Source organism: Paramisgurnus dabryanus, chromosome 11 (genome assembly GCF_030506205.2).
Source record: "Paramisgurnus dabryanus chromosome 11, PD_genome_1.1, whole genome shotgun sequence".
Classification (NCBI taxonomy): Eukaryota; Metazoa; Chordata; class Actinopteri; order Cypriniformes; family Cobitidae; genus Paramisgurnus; species Paramisgurnus dabryanus.
In genome coordinates, this window is record NC_133347.1 from 21787785 (window position 1) to 21805253 (window position 17469).

The 17469-nt window shown below is 38.5% G+C and overlaps 2 protein-coding genes across 5 annotated transcripts in view; one reads left to right on the top strand and one right to left on the bottom strand.

Annotated features, from left to right (window-relative positions):
* Nucleotides 1-91: 91 nt before the first annotated feature.
* fahd2a (fumarylacetoacetate hydrolase domain containing 2A) lies at nt 92-10304 on the top strand. 4 transcript variants are annotated; one of them, XM_065247402.2, is made up of 8 exons: nt 92-471; nt 863-1125; nt 3797-4013; nt 4158-4217; nt 4501-4663; nt 8151-8259; nt 8530-8617; nt 10073-10304. In XM_065247402.2, exons 2-8 carry the CDS (start codon nt 863-865, stop codon nt 10133-10135), a joined length of 963 nt encoding a protein of 320 aa, XP_065103474.1. In that variant the 5' UTR covers nt 92-471; the 3' UTR covers nt 10136-10304. The 4 variants fall into 4 exon arrangements, with proteins under 4 accessions (XP_065103474.1, XP_065103476.1, XP_065103473.1 ...); XM_065247404.2 differs by having other exon boundaries at nt 924-1125; XM_065247401.2 differs by having other exon boundaries at nt 92-383.
* A 320-nt stretch (nt 10305-10624) lies between these two features.
* Nucleotides 10625-17469, bottom strand: part of gpat2 (glycerol-3-phosphate acyltransferase 2, mitochondrial) — a 68265-nt gene continuing 61420 nt past the window's right edge. Inside the window, exons 18-21 of the mRNA XM_065247408.2 lie at nt 16165-16285; nt 15971-16039; nt 13399-13454; nt 10625-13174 (exon numbers count right to left, since the gene is read on the bottom strand). Of these exons, the coding sequence (XP_065103480.1) occupies nt 13058-13174; nt 13399-13454; nt 15971-16039; nt 16165-16285 (363 nt within the window). The 3' untranslated portion in view covers nt 10625-13057. The remainder of the gene's footprint in view (nt 13175-13398; nt 13455-15970; nt 16040-16164; nt 16286-17469) is intronic.

Consider the following 17469-nt stretch of genomic DNA (forward strand, 5'->3'; position numbering starts at 1 on the left):
TGTATGCCGTCAAAGTACCGTGAGAGCGATTCGTTAACTGTGCTCTCTCGCGGTACTTGACGTCAAACGTCAATCAGCCTGCGCAGAGCCGCATGAAGTCGAACAATCCTGAGTGTGCAACTCAACAAAAATATACGTCGATGTTGTGCCTTTATCGGATAAGTTCGCTGCTGATGTGACAAAAACTAATTCTAAATGCCATATTTCAATTGACAGTCGCGTTTTAAACGATTCATTCGGTAAATGGTGTGCATGAACTACAAGTGCAAAACGGGAAGTCACGTGATAAGTGTGACTGAAGAGTGAGCGGCTGTCCGCTGACTGTGTATGGATCAAAGTACAAATTGTGTCATTTCTAGTCGGATTATTTTGGCATGGTTGCAGTGAGTGATATATTGCACCTCACAAAATTACTTATTTTCAACTGTATATGAATATTGCGCAAAATCCTGTGCTTTGCACCGATAGCAGGTAGGGTTGCATTTTAAGAGCGGTGTTATTGCAAGAAACTACAATCAGAGTATCAGACAAGTGATTTCTTATCTACATTGCCTTGCAAGCATGATATCTAAATGTATACTGATAAACATAATGTCTTAAGCAAGCAGTAATTCAGCAACTGCTGACTGTAACTCAATAAAAATGATAAAAAACTGCTGAAGCTCAGGTTGAGGGCTTTTTTTCTCTGTCAGTCTATCTGTTAATAAATTATAATTGGATCAAATGTTGTTTGTGTCCTACACATTAACCTTCTCGGTTCTGCCCGCTTATCTGCTGTAACTCTGCACCTACAATGTTTGTCCACTAAATTTCTTTAACTGCTCATATCTGTCCACCTCTCTCTCTCCATGTTTCTCATTAGATGAGATTGCTGTGTGGCTCACTGCTCAGATTGAGAAGATTCAATGCAAATTTCTCTAAAGGCATCATCATCAGAAGCACAAGCTCAGACACCATGAGACTCGTCCAGTTCTGCCATGTAGGAGATGTGGGACGTGTAAGAGTCGGGGTGGAGCAAACAGAAGGCCAGGGGGTCATTGATCTGAAAGCTTTTGACCCCTCAATACCGTCAACTATGAGAGAGTTTCTAGAGATGGGGAAAAGGGGAATGGACTGCGCTAAGAGGTATGAGAATGCACAGTGTGCAAACTACAAAACCTCAAACATGTGAGGGTGTAACAGTACAGTCATGTGATTAAAAACAGTAATAGTCAGCACATACTGTGAATAATAAAGGGGTCATTTTAGATTACTTCTTGGATGGGTTTTTAAATAACTAATAACGTTACAATCTTTATGTTTCCTTCTTAAGTATGTTTTCCTGAATATTTAAAGTTAAGGGGCCATGGCATGAAAATCTGACTTTTTCCATGTTTTATGATTGGGTCCCCAGTGCTTCTATCAACCTAGAAAATGTGGAAAAAGATCAACCCAGTAACTTAGTTTTGGTAAACCATTCTCTACAAGCACATGAAAAAATAGGTTGTTGAAATTTGTCTCTTCTTATGATGTCATAAGGAGCTCTTATTATAATAATACCACCCCTTAATCCAACCACAGCACTGCCATTTGTTGCAGAGATAAAGAGAGAGAGAGAGAGAGAGAGAGAGAGAGAGTTCACAGCATAATTGAGTTTAAATTTCCACAAACCTCCATCATTGTGATCTGTGTTTGCACTTCATCTGCTCTTTTACATTTAAAAGGACACACCCAAAACGGCACATTTTTCGACACACATACAAAGTGGCAATTTTAAAATTTTATAAGAAATTATTTATATGGTATTTTGAGCTAAAACTTCACATATGTGCTCTGGGGACACCAAAGATTTTTTTTAAATGTATATTAAGTTAAAGATATTTTAAATAAGAGTGATAAATCTGTAATAAAACCGATACATTAGTCCAGTGGTTCTCAAACTGGGGTCCGGGGCCCCCAGGGGGGCCGCGAGATGGTGCCGGGGGGCCCCAATTTTATGACATTTTATAAAATACATTAATTTATCACGAATTCTGTGTAATTAAACCTAAAAAAAATAAGGCTACTAACCAACAGCACTACTTTGTATAACTTAATATGTTTTGTTTAATTAAAATGTTAAATTTTAGAACAGTTTTTTGTCCTAAATTTTCTTTAGGGGGGCCGCGAAGGAATGCACCGTACACAAGGGGGGCCGCACGTGGAAAAAGTTTGAGAACCACTTCATTAGTCACATGTGACTAGCTTGATGATGCATTATAAAACAATAGTTGCAATAAAAAACTTATAATAGGGAGTCTTTTTTAAGGGCTATTAAATTGTTTAAATATAATTCCTTTTCAATTCCACTATTTAAAAAATTCAAACCAGTTTGAATTAACTTCAGGTACTCCCTCCCTTTGCGTTCCTCCATTTACAGCCCTAATTATACCTAATTGACAAAACCAAGCTTTTAAAGCATTTATTGACCAAAATAATTATGCAAACCACAGCATACACAATATATACATTTATATGTTCACATATAAATGTGTCCCAGTAAGGAAAATGATCTATCAGAGTACCACTTGGTGGCAATGTTGGAATTAAAACCACTAGGTATTTTCTAGCCATGCTGTACAGCTCACTTCAATGGTGAAAAAATAACTACTTCAATTGACCCTTGTAACTGAAACGGGGGCTCATTTCATCCTAGTATGTTTGGCTATGACCTGACATCCAGTGAAAAATCCAGTAAAGCTATGATCACGCCTTATCAGTTTGGATTTATTCAGTTTTTTCTTGGGGTATGTTCAGTTGGGACTGTTCACACCATTGACTGTACCCATTCATATCCATCATTCACCCATGTAGCAACGAGATTGTATCATGTCCGCACCCCCATACATGTCTGTGATCGCAAGTCATTGGAGAATTGATTTGACCTGGAGCTGTCCCCAGATAATAGGAACCTACAATAAATCTTAGGAATAGGATTTATGTCCTGTCATTTAGTATGCATGTGTTCCAGTTCCTGAAATACACTGTATTAAGAACAGCAATGTCCATTCCATCATCAGGCGTAACCATAGACTGTAAAAAATATGGACGTAGTGTTCGTGACTTCACCCGTAGTCTTGTGAAGAGCATTTTGAAGCCAAAAGTACAATCTTGGCAGTGCATCACTAGGTGGGTCGACCTAATGTGACTGGTTGCTGAAACCACACCCGCCTAGCTTGACGTTAGTGACAGCAGTGACAATTCACTTGTCGCTCCCTTAATTATTGCATATAATTTCAACAATATAGATCAAAAACACTTTTTTACACATTTATTTCTGCTGTAAAGTTTGGCTTTTTAACATGGGGGGGGGGGGTCCCCAGCATTGGATTCACTCCCTTGTGGCGCCAGTCTTTAGCTGCCAGTTGATGAATCACATTCAGACAGCCAGCGACGTTATCGCTGTGTGTGGCCTGTCTCTTTCAATGAGGCGTGTCTAAATCTGCTTGTCATAAACAAATGAGTACCGTCCACTCAAGTAAATGATGAGGGAAGGATGACGGTAACTCCACTGCTTTGCTCCCATTGGTAGTCGCTCCTGAAATCCGCTCATCATTTGCATAAAGTTAAAACTTTTTTGCATCGCTGGACATGCCAATACGTCCGCCAATAGTCACTTTCATTCGTTCGTTTCGTTCGGAAGTCGCCAAGTTTCCATTGAAATGAATGAGATTGCGTTGCTCTGCTACTGCTGGTCGCTGGCTGTCTGAATGGGGCGTAGGTGGAAGGTAGTGGGTGTAACAGACGCATCACATACTGATGTTTGTATTTCTTTTAGGGCTTTGGCCAGCGGTCAGTGTGTCGTATCACGACCAGATATCAAACTGCTCTCCCCGGTCACTGGCCCGGAGAAGGTCGTGTGTGTCGGTATGAATTACAGAGACCACTGCCTAGAGCAAAATGCCCCCATTCCTACTGAGCCCATTATTTTCAGCAAGTTCCCCTCCACTATCACCGGCCCTTATGATGATATAATCCTACCAGAAGAGAGTACGGTGAGCACTGAAACCTAATACAGTTACATACAGATCAGTTTAACCGATAATGACACAAGATACTGCAGAATAACAAACCGATATTATCTTACATGACAGATCTCAGGAATGTATCAACTGATAATGTGTATATAATATTTACAGGAAGTGGACTGGGAGGTGGAGCTGGCCTTTGTGATCGGACAAAAAGGAAAGCACATTAAGGTAATGTGTGTGCATATGTAATTTATGTCCATTGATAAATATTTTGGTTTAAACAAGTTGCTACAGTATATATATAGAAGAGAATTTGGAAATGAAAGAAAGAAACAAGAAAAGCACAAAAAAAGGAAGTTTCATTTGTAAGCAATCAGTCATTACGCAATAAAACAGATCTGTAGACAAAAGATCATATGTCTTAAACAAATTTTGTAATTCAGTTACCTGGAAATAAAAAAAGAATATGATGATACTCAGTTGGCATTATCTCAAATGTCTTTTCTTTCAGGAAGAAGACGCCCTGTCCTATGTTGCAGGTTTTACTGTAGCTAATGATGTCAGCGCTCGTGATTGGCAGATGAAGCGCAATGGAAAGCAGTGGCTGCTGGGAAAAACATTTGACACATTCTGTCCACTCGGGCCAGTGCTTGTCACCACTGAAGCACTAAAAGGTAAGTGAATTACATTAAAGGTGTCATGAACTGCAGTTTTTAACATTTTGTAGAAACTGTAGGAGTAATAGCCCGCTGCTATGATTGGATAAGGGTTTGCATATTAAACCACTGTTGTGATGTACCCTGAAAACAATATGGGTTATTTTGGTTACAAACGTATAAATACTTAGTACATATTAACTCTTTCCCCGGCAGCGTTTAAAAAAAAAAGTTGCCAGCCTGCACCAGCATTTTTATAATTTTCACAAAAATTTAATGCCTTAAATGTTCTTCTTTAAATATATAAACATAATATAAATCATTTGAAAGAACAGACTTTTAACAGAGATCAGATTCATAGTTTTTTCCTAAGGGGATACTTCTAGGTATTATAAGTTGGGTAAGAGCACCACCTGGTGAATAATAGCGGAAATATGGATTGCTGGAAAAACTTGTCATTGGCAGGGAAGCGTTTTCTCTCAATGGCAGGGAAAGAGATAAACAATATCTAACAGAAAAAGCAATAATATGATAAACATGGTAAAACTTTTTATTACTTTACTTTAATTTTCAGTCTCTTTAAAAAGCTACCGTCAACTGTCTTTCTTTTATGAATGCACAGTATAAAGAACCACATAAGCAAAAAGTGTCTTATGTGGACACGATTTGAAACATCATCCATGCTTGCCTATATTAAGGATCACAAGGAAGGCAATGCAGAGATATTGCACAATGACTTGTAATGCTCACAGACATCTCTATCGAGTAATCCTATGTTTGCGTCTCCCCACTACATGCATGGATTGGTGGGCGGGGCAAACAGGATAATAATGTAGATGTAGGCGTTGATCTGTTACATGGGTGGTCTTTTGTCACACTATGACATCTTATCTGAGATGAAGACATGTTTTTGCAGCTTGTTTTCATTCATACCTGTTTTTGGCCTAACAAGGAAATTTTTCATACAATGACCCTCTTCTGTGAAAAGATCCGGGGCCCGTTTCAATAAGGAGGTTCAACCAACTCTGAGTTTAAACTTGAACTCTTGAGTTGACTTACTCTGAGATAGGAAACTCTGAGTTTTCGGTTACAGAACAGCGGATCTGAGTTAGTTCAATCGACTCTGAGTAGGTTGACTCTGAGTTAAGCGCGTGCACAGCCACAATGAAAAGCCATCATCAATGGATCTCAGATATTACGATTTACCATGGCAACAGCACGTGACAAAGATGTCTTAATCCTTTTTACTACTAAAACTGAAAGTGTTACTGAAAGTGTACAGCAACTACGAGCATATATTTTAAAGAAAAGAGTTGTTTATGGAAATTGCTACTCTAGTAAATGCGTACATTTAATTTTTCATCACAGTTAAAATATCCGAAGTAAATAAACTGAGGACTGTACGTCATTATATTCATTTACATGCAGATGCAATCCCATGGACAAAAAGATGACAGCTGCTCAGCTAAAAATGAAATCAAGCATAATACTTTGTAATATGAGGCTACGAACTTTACAAATGTTTGTCATGAATAAAAAATAAAAATTGCCAAGCCGGGATTCGAACTTCGATCACCGACAGCATGTCTGCCCAAACCACGGCGCACAGCACTACCCACTGGACCAGCGATAATGACGTGTGGATACGTAAGAATTGTCAAGACAACTGTATAGATGTAAGAGCACCACAAAGACTGATATTAGTCATATATAAGGATATTTATATATCTAAAATGACTGCAAAAAAATAATAATTTCGCTCACATAAATTTAAGTGGATATGACAAAAAAACACTCGGGGTCTCAAAATCCTCTCGCGACATAAATCTAACTTTCTACAAATGAATGCAACATCATCATCTGCAGGATTCTCTATAAAAGTACTTGACATTTTAGTCACTAAGGCGATCTATGCACCTAAGTATATTATATTAGCTTTACAAGTCATTTCAATTTACTGTTTTAATTTTTTAGTTGAAAGTTTAGTGTAATATATAAAAATATAAAGTAGTAATGGTTTGCACTGGCATTTAATTATAACTTAAAGACAGCTAAAACATATTTTACAGTGTACACAATAAAAATGTGCACAATGAATGAATGTACTAAAGCAACTAACAATATTAAACACAGCTTCTCCTTTAAAAAAGGGGGGAGACCACAAGAAACTCAGAGTTTACAGGATAAAACCTGCTTCCGACCAGGTTAGGTTCACAGAGTAAGTTACCCCGGAAACAGACTCTGAGTATAAGTTACCTCTCCTTCTGAAACAGGCTTGACTTACCCCGCTGTCTCAGGTTTAACCTACCTCCCTTTTTGAAACAGAAAACTCAGAGTTTCCCTCATTTCAGGGTTAACAAACTCAGAGTTTTCACTTAACCACCTTTCTGAAACGGGCCCCAGGAAAATGTGATTTCTCAGTTCATGACCCCTTTAAAATGACAGGTGTGAACAAAGGTGGTGTTGTGAAAATGGCAGATTGACTAATGTGTAGGCCTGGCAAACTCGATTCCTTTTAAGGATCCGGGTTATTGTGAGTCACTCACTAAAGTGATCCGGGTTGTGTGATTCACTTGAGTCATTTGAGTCAGTATTGCTAAATTGCCAAGGAAACTCAGTATAGACCCACTTGTAACCGGCTGATCCACGCGACTCGAGATTCTCAGAGACGGAAACATTGCAGACTCGCAGACCATGGACATAAGACTCGCTCTACAGATCCCACTAACCGGCTGATTCGCGTGGATCAGCCGGAGCCGGTTAGTGGATCTATAGAGCGACTGAAGTCTCCTCAAAAGCAAATCCATAACAAAAGCCTTTCACTTCTGAAATAACATGCTTATAGGTTTTAGGTTTGGTGTGTATGGTCGACCATTTAAAAAAGAAGCCTAATAACAATAGCATAATAATATAGAGAAAATATAAAAAAAGAACTGTCCTGCTTATGTAGCCCCCAGAGTCGGAGAGGAGTTCGCGCAGATCAGCCGGTTACGGATCAGTCGGTTACGGATCAGCCGGTTACGAGTTGAGAGACTCTCGAGTCAGAGCAGATTCGCATGTCTCTCGAGTCCGCATTGTTTCCGGCTCTGAGTGAGAATCTCGGGTCAGTTCGCGGCTCGCGCGGATCCACAGGTCTCTCGAGTTTGCAATGTTTCCGGCTCTGAGTGAGAATCTCGGGTCAATTCGCGGCTCGCATGGATCCGCAGGTCTCTTGAGTTTGCAATGTTTCCGGCTCTGAGTGAGAATCTCGGGTCAGTTCTCGCGCAGATCAGCCGGTTACGAGTGGATCTGTAGTGCGAGCGAAGTCTCATCAATAATGTTGAAAGAGGTTTGTGTGTGTGGTGGCGCTGTTTATGGTTTTACATTGAATTGTAGTAGGACTCAACTGATCCGGGTTAATGACACTAGAGACTCGCGACTCATGAGTTAATTTAAAGATCCGGGTTAAAGATCCGAGTGAGTCGCGACTCGAACAGGTCTACTAATGTGGCACTTATTTAAACAGATGTTCATAACCTGGGTATACGCTGCCTGGTGAACGGTGCCGTGGTTCAGGACAGTAACACCAATCAAATGATCTTTCATACACAGAAGCTGGTGGCTTGGGTCTCACAGTAAGCAGAGTGACTCTGGTTTGAAATTTCTGTTAAAAGTTTAGAAGTCAGTGAATTTGTTTTGTTAGTTTATTACTAGCTATTAAAAGTTTATTATAAGTTATTTGAATGCATTTATTTTAAAATGTATTTATTTTTCGCAGGATGTTTTGTGGGTTAGTCAGAAATTTGCAATTGTAAACAAACCATTATTACATACAACAATTTTTTTGTTTGCGTTTTTATTTTAGTTAGTTTTTTTTACATCTCAAAACTCTTTTTTTCCGTCAGGTTTGTAACTCTTTGTCCCGGTGATGTGTTTTTGACTGGAACTCCTCCGGGTGTGGGGGTCTTCAGAAATCCCCCTGTGTTTCTAAAGGTGAGCTATTCTGTTGGAAAATACAATGTATATTTCAACATTGCCGGGTTAACGTCACAATGCACAATCACTGCACCTGGCAATCTGTTGACACCCTTTAACAACCTTTCCTGAAATCTTTGTTTTGCTGCATGGGTGAAGACTGCCTTCAGTTCCCCTGATTCTGTTCAAACAATCAGACCAGTGTGATTGATGATAACATAGTGAGATTATAGCTTCAATCCAGAAAAACTGCTGTAATGGCCATGCTGATGTTACTGTAATTCCAGTATTTACACTAGATACAGAAATTAAGGTTTCTTATTTTCAGTGCAAACAAATTTACGGAGGCAAACAGTAGGGTGCAGAGATAGAATTAAACCTTTATTGTTCTACATCATCTTCAACTGCTTGGTGTTTTTAGTCTCAGAGCTCAACCCAGGTGCTTGTACTAAAAAGTGTTATATTATCTAACTACACTTTTAGCTGTAGACAATTCTATATGTTACAGTTAAGCTATAAATAAACCAGGTTACAGGTGCTGCAGAAACTACTTTAATAATGTATATACAGAGAAATAAAAGAACAGGAGCTATCTATAATTTCTAGAACCTACCTCAAGATTTCAGATCCTGGAGTCCATACATACTATAATTTAGAAATGCATTAAAAATCTTACACTTCAGGACATTTCTAAGAAACTTGAGTTAACTTTTGAATTGCTTTAGGTGTTATCCAATTAAAAATGTATTTTAATGTTCTTAAATTAAGTGTATAAAGAAAATCTGACTTTTACTGGAGGTCCGTAAGTTGACTGAGAGGGTACGTTGAATATTCCTGATTTGCATTATATTAAAAGTTTTTTAATTAGAAAAGAGAAACTTCATTATACAGTACCTTCACTCATGTAATAACTGATATGTGTCCTGTACAGCTGGCACCTTATCACACATCATTTACAGCAAACACTACCTTGACTCTGGCATTAATCCCGTGTGATTATAAATACAATTTACACAACAAAGAAGTGTTAACTTCTTTTAAAAACTGTTGCATTTGTAGACACTTCCATTGAGGAATTCAACAAATATGCCCCAGTGGATACAACCACTATCATTTTCATTGTCTGGGAAGCTTAAAATACACTTGGCAAAACATTATGAAATATATATATATGGTGTTATATGTACCTACATCTCCAACAGGTGTAATTGGTTCTTCTGTAGTTTATGTGTATGATAGTGTGCTGCTAGCAACTTCAAGGTCATGGGTTTGATTGTCATGGAACACCGATAATGTATTCTGAACGCATATATTTAACTTTAAATAAATGCATCTGCGAATGCCAATTTTTTTTTTTTTTTTACAGAATTCAGTAAATAAATTGTCAGTTTTAAAAGTAACACCAATAAGAAGTATGATTTGATATTGAACGAAAGTATGTTGTAATAATTATTCTTCAATGATGTGTTTCAGAGAGGAGATGTTGTGGAGTGTCAGGTTGACATGATCGGCTCTATAAGGAACACAGTGGTATAACTGAAAGATGTCAAGAGTTTTGTTACATCGACTCAAGTGCCTTAAAGTGACACTCCAGCTCCCCTAGAGATAAACATTAGATTTTTACCATTTTGGAATCCATTCAGTTGATCTCTGGGTCTGGCGGTACCACTTTTAGCATAGCTTATCATAATCCATTGAATCTGATTAGACCATTAGCATTATGCTAAAAAAAGAGTTTCAATATATTTCCTATTTAAAACTTGACTCTTCTGTAGTAAAATTGTGTATTAAGCCTGACAGAAAATTAAAAGTTGCGATTTAGAGTATATTTCCTAGCCATATCTGCCTAGAAAATCACACCTTTTAATTTTCCGTCGGTCTAAGCACACGATGTAACTACAGAAGAATCAAGTTTTAAATAGGAAAAATGTCGAAACTCTTTTGTAATTTTTAGCGTGATGCTAATGGTCTAATCAGATTCAATGGATTATGCTAAGCTATGCTACAAGTGGTAGCGCCAGACCCGGAGATAAGCTTAATGGATTCCAAAACAGTAAAAATTATTTGTTTTACTCTAGGGGAGCTGGAAAATTAGCATATTTTTAAAAAAGTGTAGTGTCTCTTTAAAGGGATACTACAGCCAAATATCAGAATTAACCCATGATTTACTCACCTTCAAGCAATCCGAGATACATACCTGTATGTCCATCATCCTTCAGATGAACACCTTTGGAGTTATTTTAGTAAATGTTCTTGCTCTTCCAAGCTTATAAACAGTAGAAAACAGGAATCAGGGTGCCGCTGTTACCGGAAGCTAGTTATTATATTTTATAACTTTTAAAATATTGGTATGTTTCTTACAAATTAGGGCGATTACCCGCAAAAGACCTTAATTAACCCCATGTGGATTACTTCTGTGAGGGATGGATGCACTTATTTGGGCTTTCAAGTAAAAGTTGTTCCACGATTCCTGTTTTCTATGGTTATAGGCTTGGAAAAGCAAGGACATGTACTAAAATAACTCCAAATGTGTTCATCTGAAATATGATGGACATATAAATCTCGGATTGCTTAAGGGGTAATTTTGATATTTGGCTGGAGTATTCCTTTAACATTATCTCAAGTGTCTAAATGTAATGATATCTGTAATTATTATTTTTTTTAAATTGCTAAAATGTGATGATAATAAGCATTCTATGAAATTAGCTATTTTAATGCATACAGCATGCTCTTATCGCTACTGTTAATGTATTTATATAATGCATTATTATTTTGCATCTAGGATTATTCATCTGTTGACAGAATCGGACACAAACGTACAATATTTGATGTCTGTTTTTTCACGTCAATATATTGTTTTACCAGATGGTCTTACACACTATAATCACCATAGGTCTTCAACAGGGGGTCCATGATGGTATTACCAGGGAAAAAAAAAAAAGAAAATTATAGAATAGAAATGTGATTAAAATGAAGGTTCTCACAACTAAAAACTATTAAGTAAATTTAAAATGTTATTAAGTATGTTAACAATGTGACTGTGTATACAAAAAATATTATTTCAATATCTTTGTAACATAACCTAATCCAGTTTGAATTGATACATGTACTGGAGGTTCCAACCTCTAACTTTCTATCCATTCAGGCAGCGGTTCCCAAACTGGTGGGCGGGCCCCCATTGTGTGTGTGTGGGGGGGGGAGAGTGCCGGGGGCCCCAGTTCAGAAAAAAATGTAGCTATCAAACAACAGCACTACATTGTATTATTTAATTCGAATTTTAAGTTTGAGGTTGTTTCATGATGTTATGTCGCGAAAGGATGCACCCTACACGAAGGGGAGATGCAGCCTACACAAAGGGGCCACACGTCGAAAAGTTTGATAACCACTGCATTACCGGGTTCTTTGTCTGAAAAAAATTGAAGACAAGTGCTATACAAAACGCAATCATGTTCTCCAGTAGATGGCATTAGTTACCTATACGATGTGCATTATCTTTATTATAATTTATGAAGCTTTACAGATATCCTTGTTTACCAGAAATGACCACTTTTACACTACCATTCGAAATTCTTATCACTGAGATGATTATTGCAAACCAATATAGAAATAAATCTGCTTACTCAATGAACTACTTTGATGCCCAGTACTTATTTCAAGGGTATAAGTGTTGAATATCAAGTGAGATCCCTGACCGCAGTAAATAGCTCTGTTATCCCTCAACCCATCCTGTCTCTTCTTAATCACCCCATTATTTTTCCATTCGTCCATCGTGTTCATCTGTAGGCACCTATCTATGCATTCTCTGAGTTATTGATAGCGTGTGCGTGTGGCGGGTCTGTGGGTCGATTCTCTCTGTGTCTACGGAGAGCTTATTCAGCACTTCTGTGTAACAAGCAACAGCCGTCAGTTTCAAATAAACATGCATGTCCAAGGCCCTCGCTTGTGTGCCAGTCTCTAGTAGTGAATTTAAAGCTGTTGTATGAATGGGGATTTGTATATTATTGTTTCATATAGTATAGGTATATGAATATGTATAAGATTAATAGTTATTACTAATGTATAAAATGATAGTAATGAAGACGATGCACAGAGAGTTTATCCACATGTACAGCACTATAAAGAAAGTCGAAGCATAACAAACAATGCAATAGGGCTAATGAAAAACTTGTATATTTGAGTTAATAACATATTTCAGTTAAAGAAAAGAACCATATTAAATGAAACGATTCAATGAATCATACAGTAGCTTGCTCTTCATTAACAAAAGATTTCCAGTCAAACAGCCATTATCGAAACAAATGCTAAAGCAAATCTACGCTTTTAAGAACAACATAAACATCAACATGACAAACTCTATGTATACTTACAGGCAAAAACCTGGATTTAAACTGAACAGAATGATTCAGAAACGCCTCAGGTTCTGTCCCATCTGAGAGCGATATCTCTTTTACTCTTTTTCTAGTTATACAGAAACTGTGAGAAAAACTGCTTGAGCTTCTCTTTGTTCTCACACTGTGAGAATAGAGGACTGATGTCTAGATACACATCTCCCCCCTGTCTGTCTTCAGTCAACACCTGTAGCAAAAAAACAGCACAGGCACATTGTTTAGTACCGAGAGGGCAAATTAACCATCTTTTATTACAACACCTGCTACATGCTACACTTCACCGTGGCCCATTTATCCTGGATTGCAGTTTTATGTACGGCTTCTGTATTATGGACTGACAGAAAAGCCACTGAGTTTGTGTGGGTATATATGCAGTAAGTCACTGCATACAGTCAGCTGAAAATCACTTACCCCGAGATCAATGAAGGTACGAAGAGCCATTCTCACCAAGTCAATAGATGAGCTTTCTATAAAACATTCACAGAAACATGTTATATACACTTCTCCCGAGTGATCACAAGTACTTTTGTCTAAGTTTTATTTAATAACACAGGTTGATTGGCAGGTTAAGTCTCTTTAGCTTACAGACTTAAATTATAGACAGTTACACAATTTGAAAGTCACTTAAAATAAATAGCAAGATTAGGAACAGAACGCCTTTATTGTCCGTACCACGAAATTGTAGATCTGAAATATTGCCAAAGACGGCGTTACAGGGACACAGGAAGTATGGCAAAGGAGACGCAGCGTCTAGTTCCCTTCTCAGGGAACAACAGTTACATACGTAACCCGAGACTTCATGTGTCAAACACAACTATGCAAAAAAGCATTTTGGTATGAATCAACATTCGCATACAGAAGATATAAGCATTTAAAGCGAACAGTTTAGCACGTGTGCTTAAAAAGTCTAGAATTTTATGACATTATCCTAGACTACACAGGGAGTAATATGGATTTTTTCTCCAGAAAACTTCTTGCATAAAATAGATTTTAAAATAGCACTTTCAATGACCTGTATCTATGCACGTATATTTTCAAAAACTTCCCAGGGCCTTGATTTTTTTCCCCAGATTCACAAACTTTCAAGGATTTCAAGGACCCGTGGAAAGCCTGAAGCTTATAATGGGAGAAAACAGGGATCAGGGAACAACTTCTGACTATAAAGGCCAAAAAAAGTGCATCCATCCTTCACAGAAGCAGTGGCAGCCTAGCCTGGTTAGCCAGACCTACATCAAGATGTAAGGTCTGGCAACTCTTCACACAAACGGCTCAATGCAAGGGGCGGGATATAAGGTTGTCCCTCAAAATGCCTCTGCACGCAATAGGATAGCGCTATGACCAATCAGAGCAACGACAAACACATCTTTCTTGCTTAAAAAGGACTTCAGTAGGGTTATTTGCTCTTCTCTCAAAGAAAAACATAAGTCTAAGTCCTCCAGAGTCGCGGCCAAAGCCGCTTCAAAAGAAAGCTGTCCGCCAGCAGCAGCAGCCATTCTTTGTTTTCAAGTAGGAACCGTCGCAGCTCTGTCGTCATCATGTTAAGCCCGCCCCACAGACGCTACACACGATGTGATTGGTCTGACCAAATTTTGGTTTTTGGAGCTGTTTAGTGTATTGTGAGTGCCTAGACTAAACCCTGGCAGCAAATATATTTTGCGGCCGCTAGGGTGCGTCTAGATTTCTAGGCTAGTGGCAGCCAGTTCCTCCTTGGAAATGGGTGTTCGAGGTGTCGTGTGTGGATAGCGTGTAATGTCAAAATATGTGTCTGCTGCATATGCACCAAAGGGTTCATGATAAAAGAGACGCTCATGTCTCGCAAGACACTTACCTAACACTAAACTCTGATTGCACGTGAGATTAATGGTGCGTCTCATTTCTCTGTCTTACCCCTTCCCTCTCCCCCTCGGTTTTGTGCGTTCATGTGATGGGAAGTGGCGTCTCAATTCTCATTTTGATCAAGGGCTAGGGCCAAGGCGTAGGGATACATAGCCATTGAAACGAAGTGTGATAAGGACCACACTTGAAAGAGAGGGGTAAACGTTAATGTTGGAATTTCTCAGGAGTGCCGGCATCAAGATTTTTTATGGCTGAACGTCGACCTGTCAAGGAGTCGCACAAATTTAAGTACTGTTATTTTCAGCAGTTTAATTGATATTATATTATGACACTCAAGTTTTATGAAACTATTAATAAAATGTTCAAGCGGTTTTAATTGTAATGTTTATGTTTTGAATCGCTAGTTAAGCCGCTAGCTATCAGCTAAGTTATGCACTATTTGTCGAGCTTCTTCATTGTTTACGTCGGGCATCTTCTTTGTTTATGTTAATGCTTGTTGCCTCTGTTGATGTAGCAGCCAGTTTGCGGCAAGGGAAAATGACGCAAGCGGTAATTGAGTGGTGTCTCATTTTTTTGAGGAATGATCTGTCTCACCCCTTACCCTTCACGAGGGGCAAGGGGATGACGGAGACAAAGAAGTACAGTAGGGGAAGGGGTAAGACAGAGAAATAAGATTGCCCCTAAGTAAGCATCTAACAATGCGAGCATATCTTTTATCATTAACCCTTACGAAAGGTCTGTAGCAGGCATGTATTTTGACAGACATGATGATGTTTCGCATCGTTTGGATCGACTGTATGTCGTGTCTGGATATTACATCACTATCATTTTATGAACTACTGATGTCATGATCAATAGAAAATAAAAAACCTTTGTAGGTATTGCAGAAGCTAACACCACTGCAACAAACGACACCAAATTTGGTAAAGTGGGCACAATCTACAATAAACCTGATTTACAGGCAAAGGGGATGCGTTGAAATATAACACAGCAATATTTCAGCCCCTTACTATACTGTGAGTGGGTTAGTGAATATAGGATTATTTCCTAAACAATAAATAACGCCTGTAAATATGACACAACTTTATAGATGTCTACCTGACGGTGAGTAGAGAAGCAGAGCGGTGTGTGTGTGTTTGTCTCTTACCGTAGTGCACTTTGTCCAGCTGAGCTCTGTTCTTCAAGTGAGCGTGCAGTTGGCTCACACAAGCCGTTTCTAAGATAAACAATTTTTAAATTATAAACACCTCACGCATTGGGCATGAATAGTAATAGTCGTGCTGTTTAGCCACGCTTACCGTTAACAGAAATCTGAGTTTATGTGTGAGATTCTGCACTAACCTGTGGTAGGTAAGGGGAGATAATGAAGGCTTTCTAAAGTCCAGCACAAAGCTCGCAGTTGGACGCTCAGTAAACTAGAGAGAAAAAACAGCAGCTCTGGGCACTGAGACGGCTGACTCAACTAGAAAGCAGAGAGAGAAGAATGGAGAACAGAAGGGTGGAGGACAGTGAGAAAACCTAGTATGCCATGTATGCTGTTATTATTATTAATTAGATAGTAAAAGGGTTATTTTCGGTCATATTTACACAGCATGCTTTTTTCAGTTCTGTATCCCTTGCCTAAAAAAAATCTATAACTGAGTCCTACTCTAAATACAATCTAAGCCTCACAGGACGAAGGTCTCTGGTTTGAGTCCAGAGGCGTTCGTAGCCCCGTTTGGGAAAGGTCACCTGTCCAGGGTGTTTCCCTGCCAAAGCCACTAAGTACAATGTCGGGCATGTTTTAAGCATCATCTGACTCAGTTTTTCAGTGTGCGCTGAAAGGTCAACTAAAGCAAGTCACCGTTGCCTTTTTTGATCGATTCAGCATATTAAAATGGCAGTGGCGCTTGTCTGAAAGTCGGATCAATGCACAGGAAATAAAACAAAAGTGACGAAGCAAGTAAACGACAAAATCAAGAGAACATTTATCTTGTATTTTTGCATTTCTCATTCCAAAATGTAATATTTTTTATATATGGGTCATAATTCATCATGAATCCATCTGTTGAGAGCAAGCTTTCTGTAAAACTGGTAAGCGAGCTCTGTTTTGTATCCCAGCAGTCACTAGCTCTACGTTTCCTGTTTTGAGTAATAAATATCAACTACTTTTCACCACCTACGGGTACGAAAAGTTATCTCACCTCTCGCAGGTGCAAAACAGATTTGCTACTTGGCCGCTGGCTGTTTCGTGTTTCAGGTCAACTTTGAGCCCAGACGCAGCCAGTATGCGATAAAAATATCACTGCTAGTGTTCTGTATGGCATGTTTTTGGTCAATAAACATGCACTGAAGTAACAAATATAGTTTGTGTTGTGCTGGTTAGACCCTGCTCTGAAGAAGGAGCTAATTTAAAAATGCCAAAATCCATTCCTGAACTAAAATTGTTTCCGACAAAAAGCAGGTACTTCCAGTAAATGGTTCTAAAATCTTCACAGTCACAGCTTGTTAGGTGACCCATTGCAATTTTGAACTGGACAGGTATAAAGTAAAGAGACCACTCTCATGTCTCTATTACAATCTATTCCTAGGACTGGAAAATAATTCAAAATATATTTTTTCAAAAATGGTGATATGGTTTCTAAACACATTTCCGATATTTTGATA

What these genes read in the sequence shown, in the direction of transcription:
- fahd2a (XM_065247401.2), top strand. An exon ending in GGAATGGACTGCGCTAAGAG is followed by an intron (nt 1,126 to 3,796) that starts GTATGAGAATGC and finishes TATTTCTTTTAG; the next exon opens with GGCTTTGGCCAGCGGTCAGT. An exon ending in ATCCCCCTGTGTTTCTAAAG is followed by an intron (nt 8,618 to 10,072) that starts GTGAGCTATTCT and finishes GATGTGTTTCAG; the next exon opens with AGAGGAGATGTTGTGGAGTG.